The 23,931-nt window shown below is 41.1% G+C and overlaps 2 protein-coding genes and 1 pseudogene across 9 annotated transcripts in view; 2 read left to right on the top strand and 1 right to left on the bottom strand.

Moving 5' to 3' along the window:
- Nucleotides 1-2,998, top strand: part of LOC121817125 (large ribosomal subunit protein P1-like) — a 13,378-nt pseudogene extending 10,380 nt beyond the window's left edge.
- On the bottom strand, nucleotides 2,919-23,931 carry GSKIP (GSK3B interacting protein). Of its 5 annotated transcripts, XM_060401467.1 has the most exons (4): nucleotides 23,087-23,112; nucleotides 21,117-21,211; nucleotides 8,663-8,921; nucleotides 2,919-4,800 (listed from the first exon to the last, which is right to left on the bottom strand). In XM_060401467.1, exons 3-4 carry the CDS (start codon nucleotides 8,918-8,920, stop codon nucleotides 4,639-4,641), a joined length of 420 nt encoding a protein of 139 aa, XP_060257450.1. In that variant the 5' UTR covers nucleotide 8,921; nucleotides 21,117-21,211; nucleotides 23,087-23,112; the 3' UTR covers nucleotides 2,919-4,638. The 5 variants fall into 5 exon arrangements, with proteins under 5 accessions (XP_060257450.1, XP_042091389.1, XP_060257451.1 ...); XM_042235455.1 differs by lacking the exons at nucleotides 21,117-21,211; nucleotides 23,087-23,112 and adding an exon at nucleotides 23,767-23,931; XM_060401468.1 differs by lacking the exon at nucleotides 21,117-21,211 and having other exon boundaries at nucleotides 8,663-8,947.
- ATG2B (autophagy related 2B) overlaps nucleotides 23,316-23,931 on the top strand; it is a 77,376-nt gene continuing 76,760 nt past the window's right edge. For 3 of the 4 annotated variants that reach the window (XM_042235450.2, XM_012099021.4, XM_004017983.5), the window contains exon 1: nucleotides 23,316-23,929. In XM_042235450.2, coding sequence (XP_042091384.1) covers nucleotides 23,768-23,929 — 162 coding nt within the window. In that variant the 5' untranslated portion in view covers nucleotides 23,316-23,767. The remainder of the gene's footprint in view (nucleotides 23,930-23,931) is intronic. The other variant, XM_042235451.2, reaches the window with a different exon arrangement.

Raw genomic sequence — 23,931 nt, 5'->3', positions numbered from 1 at the left:
TCCCCACTGCTCTTGCCAGTGGTGGTAGTCCACTGGGCTTCAGAGGTTAGGCAGTTCCTGGCCTGGTGGGGGTAGCTGGAGGCCATTTGTGCTGGGATTCACCCTCTCCCACAAAGGGATAGAATGTAGACTGCCCTTTCCGAATCAGGTTGGACATGAGGTTGCGGCCGAATTAAAAGATGTTAACACAGAACCACAAAGGCCATGGTGGACTGTATATATAGCCTGTTATCTTAGAATAGTAGATATTTTTGTGCTTTAAATATTAACTTCTTAAATGTAAATATTTAACACTTTTTTTTTTTTTTTTTAATGTTTCCTTGGTGGCTCAGATGGTAAAGAATCTGCCTGCAGTGCAGGAGACACGTGTTTGATCCCTGGGTTGGGAAGATCCCTTGGAGAAGGGAATGGCTACCCAGTCTTGCCTGGAGAATTCCATGGACAGAGGAGCCTGGCAGGCTACAGTCCACTGGGGCACAAAGAGTCAGACACGACTGAGAGGCTAACACTTTACTTTCACCTAAAAAAAAAATACTAATTGCCTCCAAAAAATGGAAATGGCCAGGGAGCTGGACAGCCTGGGGGTTCTGGACACTTGGGGGACTTGGCTTCGACTTCCACCTCGGCACTTATTTGTGGGAGACTGGAGCCAAAATTTTAACCTTACATGAGCTGTTGCTGCTGCTGCCAAGTCGCTTCAGTTGAGTCCAACTCTGTGTGACCTCATAGATGGCAGCCCACCAGGCTCCCCCTGTCCATGGGATTTTCCAGGCAAGAGTACTGGAGTGGGGTGCCATTGCCTTCTCCACCCGAGCTGTTAAGTGACTATAAAACAGGGGTGAAACCACCAACCTAACAGGGCTGTCAGGATTAAATAAGATATATGTAAGTATTTTCTGAAATGGTTTCCAAAAGTGAAATTGCTTTTTCTGTGATGCTAAATCACACTTGCACAAATGGGAGCCTTTTCATTCCTTTTTTTGTCCCCACTCCCTTTCCTTTTTATACATTTGTCTCATTGAAACTTCTTTGTTTTGGTAACACTTTGAAATTCTGCAAACAATTTGGGAACAGTTTGCTCACAGCAACATTTTTTTTTCTTTAGCTGTCAATTTAAATGTAAAAATACTCTTGCAAGACCAGTACAGAACTTGGAATAAATATTGTTCATTTTTTATAGAGACCTGTTAGATGGAATATTCTAAAATTCACTAGATGCCTCATTTCCGGATTTTCAGTTTGTCCCGAATGAAATGCTGTTAAGCAGGTAAGTACTTTTATTCAACCGATCATGCTACTATAAAATATAACTCACTTTTGTTTCATTCTTACTGTTTACATTATGATAACAGGTAAATGAGCTAGTGCCATAGTTACAAGGGGATGGCTTCCAGAGAATTGTATAGCATATTGGTAGGTTAGGAAAGGAGATTCTATTGATCAGTTCTATTATGCCAGTTACCTTTTACTATTATTCCTTTAAAAATATATATTTTTACTTTTCAAGTATAGTTGATTTACTGTACAATCTTGTTTTAGGTGTATAGCAGTGATCCAATTACATACATAATTACAAGATACTGAGTGTAATTCCCTGTTCCTTTCCTCTTTCAAAATTAGCTTTCACACAACCACAAAGTTCAGGGGATGCTTTTATTGACACACTGTATGGGGATGACTGATGGAGTCAGAAGACCTGGGTTCTGACTTTCCTTTCCTGCTCACAGGTGGGCTGCTGAGCAAGTGCCACAATCTGTCCAAGTTTCAGTTGAACGTCATACACAAATGAAGGGGAAGAAGGCAGAATTCTGAAGTTAAAGTGGCACGTATCAGAATCTGTGCTTTCCTATCCTGTTTCCCTGTAACAATCAAACTGCATATTTTGTGGTTTTTGAACACTGGAGGAGAGAACAGTGTAGCGTTGTGATGAAAGACGGGAATGAAGGCTCAGAACTCCAGTAACTGCTGCTGAGCTGTGTGGGATGTGTAAAGACTGATTCTGGACCTGGGGGAGAGGTGGGAAGAGTTATCATGGGAAATGAGGTGTGTGTATTCTTTTCACAAACATACTACCTCTTCAAGGATCCTGGGAGCAGGATCAACTCAGCACAGCTTGTGCTTTTGTTAGAGAGTTCTTCAGCTGGCTTGAACATTATCATGTTGCATTTCCCCTACACTTAAGGTAACGGAGAATATATGTAAAAGAAAATGAAAATAACCTATCTTACAACCTACTGATTACTATATTAACTGTAGAATACTTTTTATTCCATTTTTCTTTCTGTTATATATACGATTATTTTCAAATAGTTTTAAAAGCTTATTTTTTTTCCTGTAGTATAACTTTCCCCAATTTTTAATGGCTGCATATTTTTCCATCAAGAGGATCTGGCATAGCTTAACCACTTTTTGAGAGACTTCTAAATCTTTCATTAGTGAAAATGACATCCTTGTTGTATATATTCTGCTCAATCATGTCCCTAGCCTTTGAGGCTATTAAATAACCAGCATGTGAGTTATAAGCTTTGTAAAGGCTCTATTACCAGTATCTTCCAGAAAGGTTTCACCAACATAGCCTCCATGAGAAGGTAACTGTGTCCTTCACTAAATCTTTACTGATATAATTTAAGCCTGACACATTATTAAATTATTAGGTAAAATGACTCAAATAGATAAAACCTATTTTCCTTTCCTGAGTTACTGGTTTGGTTGAATATCTTTCAAGTGGCTACTGTACATTTGTATATTTTCCTGAGTTGATCATATAGTGTTTGCCCCTTATTCTCTTTTTTTCTTTATTGATTTATAATAATTACTTATCTGGAGGTTCTTTTTTCTTTTGGAAGTGAAATCAAGGCTTAATTTATCTGGTTAAAGTCTTCAAAAAATCTAAATAAAATGAAGGATTTAATAACTAGTGGAGGTTTTAATATCTGTAGTTTTATTAATGTCTTCTCTCTCTGTTGCTCTTTCATAGTAATATCACTTCACAATGAAATGGAACAACATGGAATTCAAAAATGGAAGCTCTTGGAATCAAATATTTATCACAAAATGAACACTTTCAACTTTAAACATACAATCACTTTTCTCCATACTTAACTCAAAATTAGTAAACAGAATTTTATTCAAACTGTACAAATACCCTTTACATTTAGCCTGAGATTAAGCATGAGAAAGTTCAAGCTGAAGTTAGACTTCATTCCCCAAACACTTAAGCATATGAAAATAAAGCTGAGGATGAATATTCATTTGTCAAACATAATTTAAGCATTCCGATGAACTCTGACAATGAATAATGACCCAAACCAAACTTTAAACTTGCTCTGGTCTATATGATCTTCAAGAGTCTAAAAGTACTACTGTTTAATAATGACTTATAAAAGTCTTCAAATGACAAATTATGAAGATATGTCCAGATGCAGAATTTTAGTTCAACATTTGTATAGCTGCTGCTTTGACTAGTATTAAAAAAACAACTTCCCAATTCTTAATATTCAACATGTACTTGAAAAGATGTAGCAGCATGGTATAGTTTATTTTATTATAAATATTAGTACCTGTAGTAAAATATAAAATACAGAGTCTCCCTTTTTCAAATAGTAAGTCTCTGAATGCTTCATTCATCCTTTGGTTTCAAACCTATACAATGCGCTCCTGTGACATTGTAGATTTTGCATCTAGACAGAACACTGTACATCTGTTGGGAAGGAGGGGTGCTGTGGGAATACCAAAGCACCACATCATACAAAGTAAACGCTGAAGCAAAAATACTTTCTGAATATATACTGTACATCATGTAAACAAACATTCATAAGAAGAATCAACACAGGCCAAAATATCATTTTCTAGGAAATCAGAATCTCCTTTCTTTTAAATCACACACGCTGAAGATGCTTTTTGTTAGGAAGAGAATGGAGCCTGTTCCTGTATTTGTTTATGTGCTTAAATATCTTGGAAACAAGTAATTGTTACATTCATTTGCTAACGGTTTGTCCTCTTCGTTGGCTGGCTGTTGCAAACAAGGAATACAGTACTATTTCAGTACCTATGTTTCATGTAAATACTAGCTATGTAATATATAATGAACTCATTTTTATCAGTCCATATTAATAATATAAATAGATTCAATGAAGCAGTGAATTTAAAAATTTGTGCCGGGGAAACTAGTTGATAATTTGTTTCCAATAAGGCTAGTAGCAAGATAATTACTACAAAGTTAGTCTGAGCTAGTAGTAAACCCCTGATTTAGCGAGCTGAATCAAAGTCTGAAGTTAGGTCATTTTATTTCCTCTATTACTGTGCAAATCTAGAATTTCCTAAGTAAGAGAGAGTGCTGGCAGTCTTGCAATAAGCAAATGAAATACTGCTTAGGTTTCTGAAATGCAGAGACACTATATGAAGAAATCTGAATGTCTTAATGATGGTGTCACAGCAGTGACCTTAGGATTTCCTAAATGAATCAGAAACTAAGAAAGACAATTCAATCATCAATCAAAAGCCTACATGTGAAGCAAAAAAAATAAAAGATACAAAATCAAAGATGCATTTTCTGCTATGACCATATGCAGCAGTTTCAAGCTGTATGTCAACCTTGTGTACCAGCAGCAGCCCCCTCTAACAGGAAAAAAAGCTTAGTCATGACTGTCCCTCTCTTTTCAAAGCTTCCAGTCTTTGAAGGAGCGCATTTCCAAATGCTTCCCGGTACGCAGGGCTAAGCGTATCCAACAGGGAGTAGACTGTTTCGTGGTAGGGAGTCTGTAAATGATCATCCACCTGGTCGAAAGCATACCCTACCACCTACAAGAAAAATTAAATAATCAGATTTCATCTTGGTACAGAAAGCAAAAAAAACACAACTTTTTACATGGGTCATTCTCTAATGACATTATGCATTTCTCAATTAATAGTTAGAATACACATTTTAAATATCCATACAACCTATAATATCTAAGCAATTTATAAAATAAGGAACATCACCAGCAAAATGCTCTCACCAGTTTTTTCTCAAAATTTAAAAGGTTTGATTTACCTACTCTTGATCCTGAAAATCATGAGAAACGCCGGGCTGGAGAAGCACAAGTTGGAATCAAGATTGCCGGGAGAAATATCAATAACCTCAGATATGCAGATGACACCACCCTTATGGCAGAAAAGTGAAGAGGGACTAACATGCCTCTTGATGAAAGTGAAAGTGGAGAGTGAAAAAGTTGGCTTAAAGCTCAACAATCAGAAAACCAAGATCATGGCATCTGGTCCCATCACTTCATGGCAAATAGATGGGGAAACAGTGGAAACAGTGTCAGACTATGTTTTGGGCTCAAAAATCACTGCAGATGGTGATTGCAGCCATGAAATTGAAAGACACTTACTCCTTGGAAGGAAAGTTATGACCAACCTAGATAGCATACTGAAAAGCAGAGACATTACTCTGCCAACAAAGGTTCGTCTAGTCAAGGCTATGGTTTTTCCAGTGGTCATATATGGATGTGAGAGTTGGACTGTGAAGAAAGCTGAGCACTGAAGAACTGATGCTTTTGAACTGTGGTGTTGGAGAAGACTCTTGAGAGTTCCTTGGACTGCAAGGAGATCCAACCAGTCCATTCTGAAGGAGATCAGCCCTGGGTATTCACTGGAGGGACTGATGCTAAAGCTGAAACTCCAATACTTTGGCCATCTCATGCGAAGAGTTGACTCATTGGAAAAGACCCTGATGCTGGGAGGGATTGGGAGCAGGAGGAGAAGGGGATGACAGAGGATGAGATGGCTGGATGGCATCACGGATTCGATGGACATGAGTTTGAATGAAATCCGGGAGCTGGTGAGGGACAGGGAGGCCTGGCATGCTGCGATTCATGGGGTCACAAAGAGTTGGACACGACTGAGCGACTGAACTGAACTGATCCTGAAAATACAGAGTTGAAAAAGCTATACAAAAACAGAATTTCATTTTCATAGTCTAAAACATGTTTCTACTTAATTCTACATATACTGAGGGCCTTTTTATAAAGACTATAATAATTATATTCACTATAATTAATAACACCGTGGGGCTTTTTTATTCTTATTTTAAAAAATTATTTCTGTGTGACTGTGCCGAGGCTTCCTTGCTGTGTGTTTCCTCTAGCTGCAGTCAGCGGTGGCGACTCTCCAGGCGCAGTATGCAGGCTTCTCGTTGTGGTGGCTTCTCTTGCTGCAGAGCACAGCCTCTAGGGCTCCTGGGCTCCAGTAGCTGGAGCACACTGGTTCAGTAGTTGTGGGACACGGGCTTAGTTGTCCCATGGCATGAGGAATCCTCTTGGATGAAGGAAGGAACCTGTGTCCCCTGCATTGGCAAGTGGGTTCTTAATCACTGGACCATGAGGGAAGTCCCTATTAGTTCATACTTTTATCATTATTTATGTGATTTGGGCTTTTTTTTAAAAATAAAGAGTTGTAAAATTTACTTATAGTTTTAATTCTGGTTTATAATTAGTTATAATTAGTTTATAATTAGTTATAATTAGAAATGCCAGTTTCATGTTACTAATACATGACTTATCTGCTCAATTCTGTGAGATAAAAGGAAATGTTAACCTGTGAGTGTGTTTTTCCTGTTTGTTTTTTCCTTTAAACACAGCTAAAGCTTTTTTTTCCAACGAGATTATAAGACTTATACCCTGGTTCACCAGCACAGTGTAGGGCAAAATCAACGTCAGTTTTGCTGACTTTACTAAAGCCTGTGAATTCCTCATACAAACTCTAAATTTTTATGACATCTACTCAAGCCATAGGAGATGCATGTTTATGCTAGAAACAGAAGCAGTGCTGTTGTTTTTAATGAAAAGCAGAGGCAGACACCTAAGGAAGATGAACTGCACCACTGTGGAACCACGCCCTGTCTCAGTCCAGTCTACAGCGTACTATGATTCTGTTTGCTCCTCTCTTTTCCCTGATATCTGTGGTCTTCCTGGGAACATGGATCATGTCTTATTTACATGGTTTGATGTCTAATTTCTGACACAGGATAGTTACTCAATAAATGTCAACTGAATCAGACAGAAAAAAAATAAATATTTGAGTACCTACATGCCAGGTTTTATAACTGACCCAGATCTTTGTGCAAACTTTATTCACATAACGTCCCCCAAAACTTTTTTCAGCTTTTGTTTTAAACCTCCAAGTTACAGATAAAGAAGCAGGGACTCAGACTGACTGACTCACCCAACGTCACTCAAATTCACAAAGATTTCTAACTGTCAACAAAACCTTCCTACCTCACCAGAATTTAACAGTGCCAGAGAAAATTAATTTACCTAGGGTTATTTATTTCTACTTTTGCTTTACCTATTTCTATTTAAGGTCCACTTCTAAACACTGCAAGTTTTGGGTACAAACTTAGGGATTTAGGAAGGGAAGCATAAAGATTTCCAGGATTATTCTCAAAGCCAAGATGCAGTTGTGTGGGAAATGAGAGTAGTTACAACTCAGGTTTCAACGTAAGTGAGCCTCCACCAGGGGATACACAGAACATGTGACTCACACACATCTTAGGGAAACTGAATCCACTGAAATAAAGAGATGGTCACATGCTTGTTTAATGTATCACATGACATTCTTACTTGCTTAAACCATGTACTCTACTACTTCATGATCCTGTGCAACTTTGGGAGAACTACTCTTAATGGATTTAGAAACAGAAAAGTCAGAGATTTCTGACCAAGCTTGAAGGCTATTTATTTATTTAGGATGTACCGTGTGACTTGCAGGATCTCAGTTCCTGACCAGAGGTTGAATTTGGCTATGAAATCGCTGAGTCCTAACCACAGGACTGTGTGGGAATTGCCAAGGTTAATTAGTAAAGTTAAATAGACATGAGTAACATTAAACTAGACATTTCTAATGTCCATTCCTTTGTTCCACAGGTTAAAAAAAAATTTTTTTTTTTAAACGAGAAGTTGTTCTCAGATAGTGCTTTCTATTATTCTAAAGTCAGGATTCTGGTTTAAAGGATGCAGAGAGGTCGTTCTGCCTAGAAAAGCTTACATGTAATAAATGGAAATTTATTCTTGGAAATTTGGAGGCAGAGCATTCTGCTGTGACTTAATTCTGATCTAACAGCTAGTGAATGGTGGAGTCAAGCATGATCTATCTATTTCTCTATGTATGGCTGAGCAGCTTCTGGGATCTTACTTTCCTTACCAGGGATCAAATCCGAGCCCTCAGCAGTGAAAGAGTGGAGTCCTAACCACTGGACCAGCAGGGAATTCCTTCTAGTATGTTGTTTTAGTAGAAGAAATATTTATATGACGTGGAAGAAGATTCAACACAATGACTGAAAAAGTCATCCAGTGTAGAGAATGCATAATTTTGGTAGACATGCTTAGCAAGAGATAAGAAATCAGTTTATTTGGGGGAAGACAGTTACAACAAAATACTCAGAATCAAATCTGTTTTTTTTCCCCCCAAAATCCATTCTTATGTTGACTGAAAGACTTCAGAATTAATAAAAAAAATTCTTAGGGGAAAGAAAAAAAAAATTTTCTTAAACAAACAAAATCTTGGAAGCTACTGGGTGTCAAGTTCTCACCTAAAACTCTTTCTCATTCCCTGATTCCTGAACCTTTTGGATCAAATGGTAAAGATGTTTTTTTTTTTTTTTCTAAAGGGAAAAGGGACTTACCCTGAGCCCTGCTTCAGTGAGCTCCAGGCAGTATCTGTTCCTTTCTCTTGTTTCCACATTGATATAGGCCACATCGTCTGCACAGCGCAGGGTTTTTGAGACAAACATGGTGTTAACAGCAAAGAGAACATCGTTTACAACTGCTTCGGCTTCCAGCCTCATGTCTTTCATATCAGTTCCTTCAAAGCCATTAAGCTCAGCCTCTTCTTCAAATCCTGACATGCCGCTCAGCTCCATGGGATTACAGTCTGTTTCCATTCTGCAGAAAACCGGGTATGAAAGAGGCTTATAAAAAGATATTCACACATTAATATTTGATTAAAAAGCAGTTGTGCCTTGCAACTGCCATTTATTAGAAAATATCATAATAAGCTAACAATTTTTAGTGAAAATATTGCCTAAAACCATTTTCAGTAGTTTTTCATAGCAAAACTACAGACACTTATAGGTTAAAAAAAAAAAAATCTCTTCTCCACTTCTTCCCAAAAGGTTAACCCCATACTGTAAGAATTCAGAATATTAATTTTTAGCTATGTCAAACAATGCCAATGTAAAAATCTTAGTACCTATTTCTTTACAAATGTGAAGGATATTTAGAAACTGGATTGCTGAGTCAAAGTACATGCTCATTTTAACCTTCAATAGATACTGCTGATCCACCTTCAAAAAAGGCTGCATGACTGATACTCCACCGACAGAGTATGAGGGACTGAGTTCTTTTTCATGGCACCCTTTCCAACTCTTTTAAAGGTATTTTTTATGGTATATTTTTAGTTCCAAGATCATATAGCTATGAAAAAACAAAACAAAACAGAAATGGTAATGAACTGAAGTTGCCTCAAGTCAGAGCTTAAGTCTTTACCTGCTACAGGACACTCTCAATAGTTCCTTTTGTGACTTCTGGATTTGGGTTTTGCCCAAGAAGCAACCTGCCCCATTCCATGATTACATTTTAAAGCCCTCTAAATCATCTTCTGAATTCTCATTCTCTATCTCTATAGTTAACTCTCTGATTGGTCTGGAATTTATTCTGTATAGCTTTATTTTCCAAGTGGATAGCCTACTGTCCCAACACCACCCTTTTTTTTTTTTTTTACTGGTTGCTTGAATTGGCTCATATATTATACTTTCAAAAATATTATTTTCTGTGTTTACTTGATCCAGTATTATTGCCAGTCTGCTTCTGCCTCTCTCTTCTGTGACTTGTGGAACAGTTGAGGACCGTTAAAAATTCAAAATATATGAATAAGAAAAGTGAATAAATGTGAGACTGCTTTGGAATATAAAAACAGCTTTTCAGAATAAGATATAATTTCTTTTCACCAGTAAACTTTATGAAAGTAAATTAAGATTTTATTTTTCTTATATGGATTAAGCATCCACTGACCTAACTATAGGACGATTCTTCAACTTGCTAACGAACATTTATTTGTACTATTTGTCTATTACTTTACAATTTCCATCCCTTTTCCTAAAGTTACCAACTTGTGCTCTACTTGTGTAATGTTCAAAATTAGTGGTTCTCAATTGTGGCAGAAACCCCATCTCAGAGACACTGAATCAAAACCTCTGGGAGATATTTCTGGGTATTTTTTCAGAGTTTCTGGGTGATTCTACTGTCAGGCCAATGCTCTGAATTATTAGCAAACCTCTTAAGGGACTAGAGTTTCCATAACTGCAGGTTATTTGCATATTGTAAAAGTCAAAACTATTTGCTAAAGACAGTTTATGGTAAACTATGTGAAGCTATTTCAAAAAACTACTTAGCAAATGTACAAACAATATAATCCTTCAATCCTATTCCAAGTAATGATATGTTGTAACTGGCCCTTTATCTTGTTTCCCACAACACTTGACAGAATTAGTCACTAACAATACAAGTTAATTATAAATTAATCAATTATTGCTAGAAGAATTTGTCAGATAACTGAAATCTCACATTGACTTACTATATATGAAAGTGAAAATATTTGATTTTCTAAAAATCTCTCCCTGCTCTAGAAATAATCATTATATTCCTTAATATTATACTTGGTTTTACGTATAAGAAATGAGCCCATTTTATTTATTTTTTTACAAAGTCAGGTTTGAAGATTTTGAAACATGCCTGTCTACTATAAATCTCTTAATATCCTGAATGCCAGACATCTTTATTTTGCTCAAGTAATCAAGTATCTCAATTACAGATGTCAGAAATAATAACTTACATGAAAAAGATGTTTACATAAAAAAGCTTGACGAGAGCCAAGCTTTTAAAGAGTCTAATTCATTGCAACTAGGACCACAAGGACACGGAAAGCTGAAGACTCCAGTACTAGAATGTAAGAAATCCGCCCGGGCCAGTAAAGCAGGTCATCAAACTGTTGTGGAGTAATTAGTACCAAGGGGGCAAAAAAAAGAGAAAGACACCTTTCCCAAGACTGTGAACTTTTAGATGTTTCTCTGAAATGCTTCTGAATGATGCATAAAAGAGCAGACATATCCAGAACTTTCGATGATACATATAAATCGATAGGTTTTCATATTGAAGCATTATACAAGTTAATAATATTTTAACCTATCATTATTTTAAGGTATTATTACAATTATCTTTTGTTGGTTATGACAAGCTTTTGATTATTCATCAATATCATTTCCCCTTCCAAATAGTACCCAGATTTTCCAAGGGGAATTATATTACCTCCCCTTCCCCTATTGAGTAGAGTAACCAAGAAATTTGAGCAAGATTGACCCCAATCCCATTTGAAGACTGTCCTGAACTTCACACACAGAAATCTTCCCAGTCACTTTCACGCAGAGTAGTTTGCAGCACCTGGCCCCGGCTGCTCCTGGTACACACCCCAAGATGAGGGAAACAATGGGAAGAGAACAGAGGCAAGAGATGCACAGAGAAACTAAGCCCGAGCCCTGATGCTGCCCAGTCTTTGCACTTTTCAGTTAGTGCAGCCAATAAATTCCTGTTACTTTACTGGTAACTGAAAGCATACTGAATTAGGAGCCTCCCCCAAATGAAAAGCACTCATAACCCAGCTCTTCAACAGCTTTATAGAGAGGTTTAAAAAAAAACCCCAAAAACCTGAGCCCTGGGCTTCCCTGGTAGCTCAGTGGTAAAGCATCAGCCTGTTAATGCAAGAGACTGGGGTTTGATCCCTAATCTGGGAAGACCCCACACGCCACAGAGCAACTATGCTCATGTGCATGAGTACCAAGCCTGTGCTCTAGAGCCCAGGAGCCACAGCTACTGAGCCCACGCACCTCAACTACAAAGCCTGTGTGCACAGAGCCCGTGCTGCACAAGAGAAGCCACCACAATGAGAAACCCACGCACCACAACTAGAGAGAAGCCACTGTTCGCCACAACTAAGGAAATGCCTGCTTGGCAATGACGACCCAGCACAGCCAATAAATAAATTTTCAAAAATATTTTTTAAAAAAGAAACCCTGATATTTTTGTGCCTGTTATGTAGAAAGTGCTTAGTGAAAACTTTGTAGAATGTGAGTATCAACATGTGTATTACTTTCCTATTGCTGCTGTTAACAAATTACCACACTTAGTGACTTAAAACAAATTAATTCTTATGATTCTGGCAGGGTGAAATCTAAAATCAAAGTGTTGGCAGGGCTGCAGTCTTTCTGGAGCCTTCGAGGGAGAATCTGTTTCCTTGCCTTTCCAGCTACCAGAAGTTGCCTGCATTTCTTGGCTGCTGGCCCCTTCCTCTGCTCTCAGAGCACATCGCTTCAGTCTCTGGTTGTGGCCATACCTCCATTTTCTCCTGTGCTCCCTTTTATAAGGACCTTCGTGATTGATTATAGTGGGCCCAGCTGAACATCCAGCATATTTCCCCGTCCGAGGCTTAGTCGCATCAGTCATGTCCGACTCTGTGCGACCCCATAGAGGGCAGCCTACCAGGCTCCTCTGTCCCTGGGATTTCCCAGGCAAGAGTACTGGAGTGGGGTGCCATTGCCTTCTCCGAGGCTTAGGGTTAAGGAACTACAAAGTTCCTCTTGTCATAGCAAGTAATATAGTCAGTTTCTGGGGACTAGGACTAGGACGTGGACATCTTTGCGGGGGCAGGGCGGGGGTCGTCATTACCCTGCCTATCATTGTCCATATCCTATAATCAGGGAAAGGAGTATACAGGTAGGCAAAGAGTCTTCATTTTCTGACTTTCCTTTTTGGAACAGTCATAAGTCACTTTCAAAAGGAGTACTTGTCCAGTCCACTGCCTTCTTTGGGAAGGTTCCTTACTCACAGGATTCATGATCTGTATTCTGTTAACTCCAGCACCATAATCACAGAGAAACGTACTGGGGACGCCTGTTTTATTTAAAAGCAATATTTCGAGGCTGGTAAGGGGTTTATGTATTGTCCTGAATCAGGAGCTCTGTTCAGTTACCTGATGTGGATGGTGACTGGCTCATCCAACCAGATCCTCTCTAGAGGAGTGATCACAGAGCCCAACACCACGAACTCGGTGTGTGACAGGAGCCGCGGAAGCGCGGCAGGGAGCCTTGTGGACGGGGCACCGGAGGAGAGGCTTCCACATTTTCATCACGCATCCCAGTAACTACAGGTGTTTGGAGCAGGTACCTCATGATATGTGCATTTATTTATATATACTACCACAATTAGCCTATCAAAACACAGAAACATGAATTTTCATATTTCTACCTTCTCTTTAAATTCATATTTCTATGTTTTGAGTTCTTTACTTGTGCTAACACAGTAGCTACCAAGCATATGTGGCTTCTACTCACTTGAAGTCTTGCAAGAGTGACTGAGGAACTGAATTTCAAATTTTATTTAATTTTCATTCATTTAAATTTAAAAAGCCAGTGGCTACTGTATCAGGTAGCACAGGACTAGGCCTCTGTGAATACTTGTGGATAACACAATGAATTTGTTGTTGTTCAGTTGCTAAGTCCTGTCTGACTCTGTGACCCCATGGAATGCAGGATGCCAGGCTCCTCTGTCCACTCTCTCCTGGAGTTTGCTCAGATTCATGTCCATTAAGTTGGTGATGCTAACCACCTCATCCTCTGTCATCCCCTTCTCCTTCTGTCTTCAATTTCTCCCAGCATCAGGGTCTTTTCCAATGAGTTGGCTCTTCGCATCAGGTGGCCAAAGTATTGGAGCTTCGGCTTCAGCATCAGTCCTTCCAATGACTAATCAGGGTTGATTTCCTTTAGGATTGACATTGTTGAAAAAAAATCAATAGACATAAGGTACTAACTTCAGCTTATTTTATGTATGAGTAGCAAGATTTGGAAACAAGCATGTTAGAAAATCTATCTTAGCTATTCTACGGAGGGAAATTAACCACCAGCGTTTCAAATGGTAAAAACTAATGAATTACTTCTAGTTTTTATTCTTGTCAATTTAGACTCTATGTATCCAGCATTTTTCTAAGCCTTAGAAGATTAATTAAATACGTTTACTGGTAGTTCACAGCCTCATTTGGGATTTATGACAAGCACATCAAATATGTACACAAATATTAATGCCGTATACATGCAACGTAAGAAATGTATAATTAGAGAACACAATGATATGCCTTGGTCCTACTACAGACTTACCACTAAACATGTATAAACTTGGGCTGGCCATACAACCTCAAAGGGTTCATGGTTTTCTTGTTTATAGAACAAAGGGGAATGAACAGGAAATTCTTGACTGGTTTTGATAGCTCTGACATTCCATGATTTACTACATAATTGTTAGTTACTATGGAGCTTGACTCATGAAAGAGGTCAGTCAAAACTGGGCTTGAATGAGCGCAGATGAAGAGATATTAATAGGCAGAGAAGACTTGAGAGTTGTGAAGGATTCTTCGGAGGGAACAACGCATAACCAAAATTCAGGGAGTGCCAGGAACTGTAAGCAAACTAACTTAGGTAGCCTACAACAAGGAAAGTGCTGAGAGTAGTTAATGTGAATGACCCAATTTGAGAGGGAGCTAATACCTAAAGCAACAGAATCTGATTTTGATAAAATCGGCTGTTTTAAGCTCTTGACAATGGGAAGAGCAGTGTCTTTAAAGTAGGTTTCCTGTAAGCAGCAAATAGTTTGGTCCTGCTTTTTCAAACTGATAATTCTACTTTTAATTGGACTGTTTAGACCATTTATGTTTAATACGATTACTATGATTGCTGTGGTTACTATCTCTTTTGTTCTCTATCTGTCCCACCTGTACCTTATTTCCTTTTCCTTATTTTTCTACTTTTGAACTGATCACTTTTTAGGATTCTATTTTAAACCTATTGATGGCTTTTAACTCTGAATGTTTTTGGTGGTTGCTTTAGAGTTTACAGTATACATCTTTAACTTATAATATCTTCAACCATTTTTTTTTAAAATTTAGAATTAACTTCTTAGTTTTTATTTAAAAAAAATTATTTTTATCTGCGCTCATTTTTTACTCTTTTCCTCTTTGTGTTTTACTTTGAACAGTTTCTGTTGCTATGTATTCACATTCTTTTCTAATCTTTTTTTTTTTTTTTTGAAGTATCTAATCTCTTCTACCTGGGTCCGTCTTAAAAAACAACACAATTTCCATGTCTCCCTCTTTTCCCTATTTTTTGAACATGTGGAACAATTGTAATAAATGTTTTAATGTCATGGATATTTCTGGGTTAGTTTCAACTGATAGTTTTTCTAGTTGTTATGGGTTGTATACTGCTCTATTTAACTTATATGCAGAGTACACCATGAGAAACGCTGGACTGGAAGAAACACAAGCTGGAATCAAGATTGCTGGGAGAAATATCAATAACCTCAGATATGCAGCTGACACCACCCTTATGGCAGAAAGTGAAGAGGAACTAAAAAGCCTCTTGATGAAAGTGAAAGAGGAGAGTGAAAAAGTTGGCTTAAAGCTCAACATTCAGAAAACAAAGATCATGGCATCTGGTCCCATCACTTCATGGGAAATAGATGGGGAAACAGTGGAAACAGTGTCAGACTTTATTTTTTGGGGCTCCAAAATCACTGCAGATGGTGACTGCAGCCATGAAATTAAAAGACACTTACTCCTTGGAAGAAAAGCTATGACCAACCTAGATAGCATATTCAAAAGCAGAGACATTACTTTGCTGACTAAGGTCCGTCTAGTCAAGGCTATGGCTTTTCCTGTGGTCATGTGTGGATGTGAGAGTTGGACTGTGAAGAAGGCTGAGCGACAAAGAATTGATGCTTTTGAACTGTGGTGTTGGAGAAGACTCTTGAGAGTCCCTTGGACTGCAAGGAGATCCAACCAGTCCATTCTGAAGGAGATCACCCTGGGATTTCTTTGGAAGGAATGATGCTAAAGCTGAAGCTCCAGTACTTTGGCCACCTCATGTGAAGAGTTGACTCATTGGAAAAGACTCTGATGCTGGGAGGGATTGGGGGCAGGAGGAGAAGGGGACGACCGAGGATGAGATGGCTGGATGGCATCACGGACTCGATGGACGTGAGTCTGAGTGAACTCCAGGAGATGGTGATAGACAGGGAGGCCTAGCGTGCTGCGATTCATGGGGTCGCAAAGAGTTGGACATGACTGAGTGACTGAACTGAACTGAACTGCTCTTTACATGCCTGATATTTTTGACTGGATGGCAGACTTCACAGATTTTTACCTTGTATTTGCTGGATATATATTTTTTATTCCTATAAATATTATTGAGCATTGCTCTGGGATGCAGTTATCTGTGAAAAGCTTGATCCTTTCAGGTCCTGCTTCTAGGCTTTTTAAAGTAGCAGCAAAACTGATTTAGTCTCTGGTTGTTTCTCCACTGTGGTGGTAAAACCTTTTTGGGTATTCTACCTGATGGTCTATGAATTATGAGATTTTTTTTCATTCTGGGTGAGAGGAACTGTAACTATCGCTGGTCCTGTTTGAACTCTGAAAATTCCTCTAATTCTTTTGGGTAGCTTCTTCACACCTAGCTGTTGATCAGTGTGTTTAGCTGCAGACTGGAGGGGATCCTCTGTATATATCCATGGCACTCACTAAGAAGCTCTCTACCATCTAGCACTCTTTCCCAGCTGCCTGGCCTTCCTGGACTCCTAGCTTCTTATCTTCAATTCAGGCAGACTCCTGGGTTCTACCTGGGCTTCTCCTTCCAAGGCCATGCTTAGAAATTCTCTCCAGGCATCACTGTCCTTCGCTGCTTAATGTCCAAAATCTTAAAACCATTGTTTCACATATTTCTGCCCACTGTTTTGATTCAGGTGGAAGGGTAAATCTGGTCCCTGTCACTTTATCTTAGCCATATGTAGAATCCTGTTACCCAGTTTTGAGCTAATTTTGCAATCTTATTTTTAAATTTTTATTTATTTATTTGGCTGTACTGGGTTTTAGATGCGGCATGCAAACCCTAATTGCGGCATGTGGGATCTAGTTTCCTGAGCAGGGACTGAACCCAGGCCCCCTGCATCAGGAGCTTACAGTCTTAGCCACTGGACTTCCAGGGAAGTCCCTGCAGTCTTGTTTAATCAGTTCTTCTTTCATTGATTTTCATGTCTCTTGCCTTTGAATCAACTTTACCATCTTGTTTGTTGTTTCATCAATGAGTTAATTATATTTTTGACACATGCTTACTATATGTTTGTATAAGACCCATACTATTTTACTTAAAAAACTGTAAGGTGGAGTTAACTATATCCTGCTTCCTTAGAATTTGTTTTGATACTTCTGTACATATCATACTTCATGGCAAATGGAGGTCTGTGGTATGACTATCATGAGCACAGTGTCTGGCATAAAGCAGGTCTTCACTGAATACTTTCTGAATGAATAAACCAAAGAAGAAGTACTTTCTGCTTCTCAAGCTATAGTACTTAAGTTAGCTCCATGACATGGGGCAAAAAGCTACAGGATAAACATGGTAGACACTTCTGGAAATACGTATCACTGTTAAAGTAACAATATTATGAAGTTTGATGCAAAATTGCCTAAAATTTTATAGCAAATGGCAGTTTCAAGCCATGTCCTCTTTAAGTTGGGCTTCCCTGGTGGCTCAGCGTAATGAATCCGTGTGCCAATGCAGGAGACACGGGACAGTCCCTGGGTCAGCAAGATCCCTGGAGAAGGCAATGGCAACCTTCTCCAGGATTCTTGCCTGAGAAATCCCATGGATAGAGGAGCTTGGCAGGCTACAGTCCATGGGGTTGCAACCAGTCAGACATGACTTGGCACCTAAACAATGACAACAAAGCTAGTTTAACCTTCATTTTCCATAACACATAACATTTAATGTTTTCAAGAGCTCTGAGATGTCTATTTTGAAATTAAAATTTAAATCAGTATCACTTGCAGCATTACTAACACACAGTACTTGTAATTTAGATAAAAACGGCTTATTTTTCCATTCATACACTCATTTATAAAATTACTCTGCACCCTACTTTCAACAAAGACACACATACACAACCCAGTAATAATAAAAAATCAAGCGAAGTGCTTCAGATGATTAAGGAAGAAGGTAAGGTAAAGAAATACATAGTGTTCACTTGAGAAGTGTTTTTTTTTCTCTTAAGATTTAATTTAATTAGGCAGCTCATGAATCAGGCAGAATTCCATCTGGCAACAAGAAGTATACTCCTGGAGAACTTTTTTTAAACTGTAAATAAGCAACCAAACTACAACCCCATAAACAACCTTTCCTTCAAAACAAGAAACTAAATGAGATTTCTAAAAAAAGACTAAAAAAATGAATGCTTAACCACCAAAACCAAGATAACACTGGGAGCTAGCTTTTTGTTTCTATATAACCCTCTAGGTTATATAGAGGATTGGTACTGTATTTAATATAAGGTACATTCTAGTTAAAAGAGATATAGACATATCTAAAGAGATAGAGAAATAGAAAACCTCTTTGTTTTCCATTTAAAATCTGGCTGTCTACCAGACTCTGGGCGATATTCTGTTGCCAGCACCTTCAAAAATTGGAATACCTTACAGGCGATTTTAATCTGGTACATTGCATCACCTTGCGTAAAATTTCCAAATGATTCCTTATAACATCATACATAAATTATTTAAGAACCAGCTCTTACTTCATCTGTTGGTTTATTTGGGGGCTGTGTTAGTAGTTTGGGGAGAACTCATGAAACTAGTTATCAAGATATCTAAGACCAAGATATCAAGATCACAAAGTTCTTTATTCTCTACTTCTTAATTTAGTAGACTTTGTTTCATCACAAATTTACACAGCATCCAAGAGCCAGCAAAAGACTGTAGATTTTTCCTTGATGGCAAAAGAATGGGCCTAGAAAGAGTCATATATACAGCATAATAAAAGAACAGGGCCAGAATGATTTCAAGGCAGTATACAGACATGAAACTTATATTTTGAAAGAAAGTTTGATTTTTCAGTTGCCATTACAACAGTCAGCTGAGGGCTAGAATGTAGTATCTTAATCATGATCACAGTTGACCCTTGAACAACACAGGTTTGAACTGCACATGTCTACTCACGTGCAGATTGATTTTCAATAATGAATACTGCAGTACTACATAATCTGTGCTGAGTGAACTGGCGAATGTGCAACTGTATATTTAGAGAACTGACTGTAAGTTATGGGTGAATTTTGAATTTTGGGCGGGTTGGTGTCCTTAACCACAGTGTTGTTCAACGGTCAACTGTACTTTCATTTGTATCACACAGCACATTCTGGAAAAATCCTGTTGTGAACAAGCAGTGGCCACATAGTGTGACGGTTAAAGGGCTCTTCTGAACAGACTGATCAGGGCTAGAATCTCAGCTCTGTCACTTAATCAGAGACTTGGGGAAAGAGATATCAATCCCTCTAGTCACACATTCCTCCTCCCCAAAATGAAGCCAACAAGAGCATCTACCTTAAAGGGATCCCGACAGGACTAAATGAGTGAAAATGCGGAAAGCGCTTAGCATGGTACTGGGCACAGTAAGCAAGAAATATTATGTTAACTATTATACATTAAAAATAAAAGCACTTACATATCTTTAAAGAAGAAAGATTGACCTTTTTTAAAAAGTAAAAATATTTATCTGGCTGCGCAGGTCTTAGTTGCAGCATGTGGGATCTAGTTCTCTGACCAGGATCATACCTGGGCCCTCCACACTGGGAGCTTGGAGTCTTAGCTACGGGACCACCAGCGATGCCCCAAGATTGACCTTTGACCGAAGCTCTTTGACTCCAAGTTCAGGGCTCCTTGGGCTTCCCTGGTAGCTCATTTGGTAAAGAATCTGCCTGCGATGCAGGAGACCTGGGTTCAATCCCTAGGTCGGGAAGATCCCCTGGAGAAGAGAATGGCAACCCGCTCCAGTATTCTTGCCCAGAGAATTCCACAGACAGAGAAGCCTGGTCACAAAAGAGTTGGACACGACTGATTGACTATCACTTCCACTTCCAAGGCTCTTTACAGTGTGTGGAGTGGCTATGGCTTTGGCCTTTTACGGCTCTGAGAAGCATGTGACACGGAACACTACCATCTTACTCCTGTCACCACAGGCACAAGTCTTCAAGGCCAAAATCATCTCAGCTTTTCTTTTATTTTACATGTTAACATGGATTCCTTGCAAGGATGATTTTTTTTTGTCATGACCATTCAGCCTCTGGTATGTAGCCTCTGACCTGTTATTACAATGTTTGGTTGCTAATTACTTTCATCAACCTCAATTAATGATCAACTGTTAACATTTTGTGATAGTTCTTTGTCTGTGATAAAACATAAAACGCTGTTAGGATAAGTTTGTACCCTATTTGAACTAGAGGTAGAATTAAGGACAAATCTTAAACCTTAACAATTTATGCTGAATTTCTCCCAGAAAGCATAAAATGGACCCAGCAACACACTTAACACTCTGAAAACAGTATGTTTGTTTTTACAAAATCTCCCAGTTTTTATTTTCCTATTCTGATATTTGAAATTTCACACATTCTCTGGACAGTCTAATGTAATTCTCTATTCCAAAAAGGAATCAATTATTTAACATTTCAATTTGAAAAGTAAACTCTGTCCATTCATCAAAAGTCTGGTTCAAAACTCCCCAAATCTTAACTCCCTGTCAGGCTGGCTCCTGCACTTTCCTATTATTTTGTTTACTCTCCTTTTATGGGAAGCATTATAATTATTTATAAGTACAGTTTCTTATCTTTCAAATATATCCAGAATCCAACTGTTTTTTCCCATCTTCACTTTTACCGATCTCATCCAAGCCACTGTCACTTCTGCCGGAAAGTGAAAGTCACTCAGTCGTGTCCAACTCCTCGCGACCCCATGGACTTATGCAGACCATGGAATTCTCCAGGCCAGAATACTGGAGTGGGCAGCCGTTCCCTTCTCCAGGGGATCTTCCCAACTCTGGGATAGAACCCAGGTCTCCTTCATTGCAGGCAGATTCTTTACCAGCTGAGCCACAAGAGATGTCCTAGATCATTGCAATATCTTTCACACTGGCCTTGCTTTTTCATCTCTGGGCCTCTTACCTCCATATAAGTCTATTCTCAACACAGCAGTCAGCACGATCCTGTGAAGACTTTAGCCAGGTTATGGTACTTCTTTCCTCAAATCCATTCACTGACTGAGTAAAAAGGCAAAGTCCTTATAGAGACTGCCCTCTCACCCCCAAGCCTCCAGCTTCTCCTTTTTCCCTCACTACCTCCCGATGTTCCTTGTGCTCGCTAAGCATCTCTTGCCATAGGGCCTTGCACTCTATTCCCCCTGCCTGGAAAACTCTTCCTGGCATCACTTACCTTGCTCCCCAGCTTTCCCTAAGTTTCTGCCAAAATGTTACCTGTTAAACAAGAGAGGCTTTCCCTTATTCCCTATATAGAAGTGGCAAATCTATCTCCTCTCCATTATTTTTTTCTATAGCGTTTACTACTGCATCTATTTGTTGTTTGCTTCCCCTCCCTTCAATAAAATGTAAGCACTCCATGAGGGCAGGGACTTAATCTGGTCACTGCTGTACCCCCCAGCACCCAGAACAATCCCTGGCACACAGTAGACAATCGATAAATATTTACTGAATAAAGGAATGCCCCTTTCACTATAGATCATAGCTCCCTGAATTCCTCTGTACCTTCTTAATTCATACATTCATTTTTACATGCTAATCTTACTTCCTCCAGTTCTTCGAGTCTGTGCTCGTGACCACACATTTTTCCATGTTACTCCTGATTTAAATAAAAATAATGGGTATCTTCCCATTATTTTGGCTCAGTGGTCAAGAACCCGCCTGCCAATGTGGGTTCGATCTCTGGGTCGGGAAGATCTGGAGGAGATGGCAACCACTCTACTATTCTTACCCGGAGAATCCCATGGACAGGGAAGCCTGGCGTGCTGCAGTCCATGGGGGCCTGTCCATGGGGTAGCAAAAGAGAGGGACGGGAGCGACTAAACAACAATCCGGACCCTACGGAAATCGCTTAAGCGTCCTAACAATCTGGAGATTAAGATATTACTAATATGCTTAAGAAGAGGGCGTCAGAGGATGAGAAGGTGGATGGCATCACCGATGCAATGGACATGAACTTGGGCAAACTTCGGGAGATGGTGAGGGACAAGGAGGCCTGGCGTGCTGCAGTCCATGGGGTCGCAAAGAGTCGGACACGACTGGGCGACTGAACAACAATAACAACACGCTTAAAGTTGGCAAAGACTCAGACAGGGCGGGCGGTGGCCGGTTCAAGGGGCCTCTTGAACAAACGCAGGGCTAACAAGTACCCGGCACAAGATTCTAACCCGGGACACCTGGCTTTCAGGCCACCGAACACCGAACGACACACGCAGGCCTCCTCGGGGTGGACCAAGTTGCGAGTCGGCTCCGCCTCTGCAGGAGTTGCCTCCTAAAAGGCAGAAACACGACTGCGCAGACTGCCACACCAGCACAAGTACTTTTGCCCAGGTCTCCGCGGGGTCGGCAGGCTTTGGCATGGATCCGAGAAAGCGGTTCTGCCCACAAACGCCTCGGAAACTCAAGTTTTTGGGTGTGTGCTGGCGTAGCACACCGAGGGATGAATAAAGCACCTTGGAAGCTGCAAGCCACCAGACAAGACGGTAGAGAAGAGGAAGCTTCGGAAAACAATACCTGGACGAGGCGGGCGACGAATAACTTGCTGACAACGGGCACTGGTCAATAACTGGGGGTAGGGTTGAGGGTGGGGGAGGGCAGGGATGCTCCCGAGAGGCTGCAGCCCTTCCCCAGGGAACCGGCGGCGCCCCGAGCGCCCGTTTCCTGGATCCGAGTCTAAGGTGAGCGGGAACGGCCCAGGCCAGAGCCGCCCCCAGAGCCCCCTCAGCCCGGGCACAGGACCCCCTTCTGCAAGGCGTCCCCTCACGGCCTGGTTCTCCGCGCCCCGTCCCCCGTCCCAGAAGGCCCTCGGCTCATCCCCGAAGACCGCCCGGTCGGTCTGCCGGTTGCCAGACGCCCGCCGCCGGCCCCTAACCCGCTCACCTGCGCGTCCCAAGTCCTCCGTCTCCTCCCTCCCCCGGAGTCTGGAACCGACCCGCGGCCCCGCCCCCTGCCCTCCCCGCCCTCGCCCCGCCCCCTCGGAGCCGGAACTGCTCCCTTCCTGGCCCTTTTCCCCGCCTCCCCGGCCCCCCAGTGTGGCGTCACTTCCGCCTGTGCTCGGCGGCGCGCCGGCTGTCGGGGTGTCGCGCACGCGCCGCGCCGGGAGCGTCCCAGAGCCGGGAGCGCGCGCTCCGCGGATGACAACAAATTCGTCGCGCGGCCGCTGTGGAGGTGTCCGCCTCACCGTGGCCTCAGGCCCTGCCGTCTCCCCGCGTGCTCTCTTGTACCCTCTTTCCAGTGCCGAAAAGGACCCTCCTCGGAACCCCCCCCCCCCCCGGGCTTGGGGCTAACGGGGACTCCTCCGCGACTTGTCCCCGCCAGGCCTAGCGCGAGCGGCGCCGCACAGGCGATGGGGTCGCCCTGAGGGAAGCCCGGCGCCAAGCGGGCATGGAGGGGCCTCCCCGGGCTTAGGCTTCGCCGAGGCCTGGGCAGGCCGGCCCCGGGACCCGAGGCGCCGCCGCCAACGCCGCCGCTGTCCCCGCCGCGGCCTGGAACCGGAGCCTGGCCGGAGCCCCCAGGCCGGAGCCGCCCGCAGTCCTGCCGGCCCAGCTGCCAGCCCTCACCATGCCTTGGCCGTTTTCGGAGTCCATCAAGAAGAGGGCCTGTCGGTACCTCTTGCAGAGGTACCTGGGCCACTTCCTGCAGGAGAAGCTGAGCCTGGAGCAGCTCAGCCTGGACCTGTACCAGGGCACCGGGTCCCTCGCTCAGGTCCCCTTGGACAAATGGGT

This window comes from Ovis aries, chromosome 18 (genome assembly GCF_016772045.2).
Source record: "Ovis aries strain OAR_USU_Benz2616 breed Rambouillet chromosome 18, ARS-UI_Ramb_v3.0, whole genome shotgun sequence".
NCBI lineage: Eukaryota > Metazoa > Chordata > Mammalia > Artiodactyla > Bovidae > Ovis > Ovis aries.
The sequence above is the reverse complement of the archived record's forward strand: the minus strand, read 5'-3'. Positions and strand labels throughout refer to the sequence as shown.

Coding starts and splice junctions, on each gene's coding strand:
- GSKIP (XM_042235455.1), bottom strand. CDS start 8,920: ATGGAAACAGACTGTAATCCCATGGAGCTGAGCGGCATGTCAGGATTT. Junction 4,801..8,662: donor TCACTGAAGCAGGGCTCAGG/GTAAGTCCCTTT, acceptor TTTTTCTTGTAG/GTGGTAGGGTATGCTTTCGA.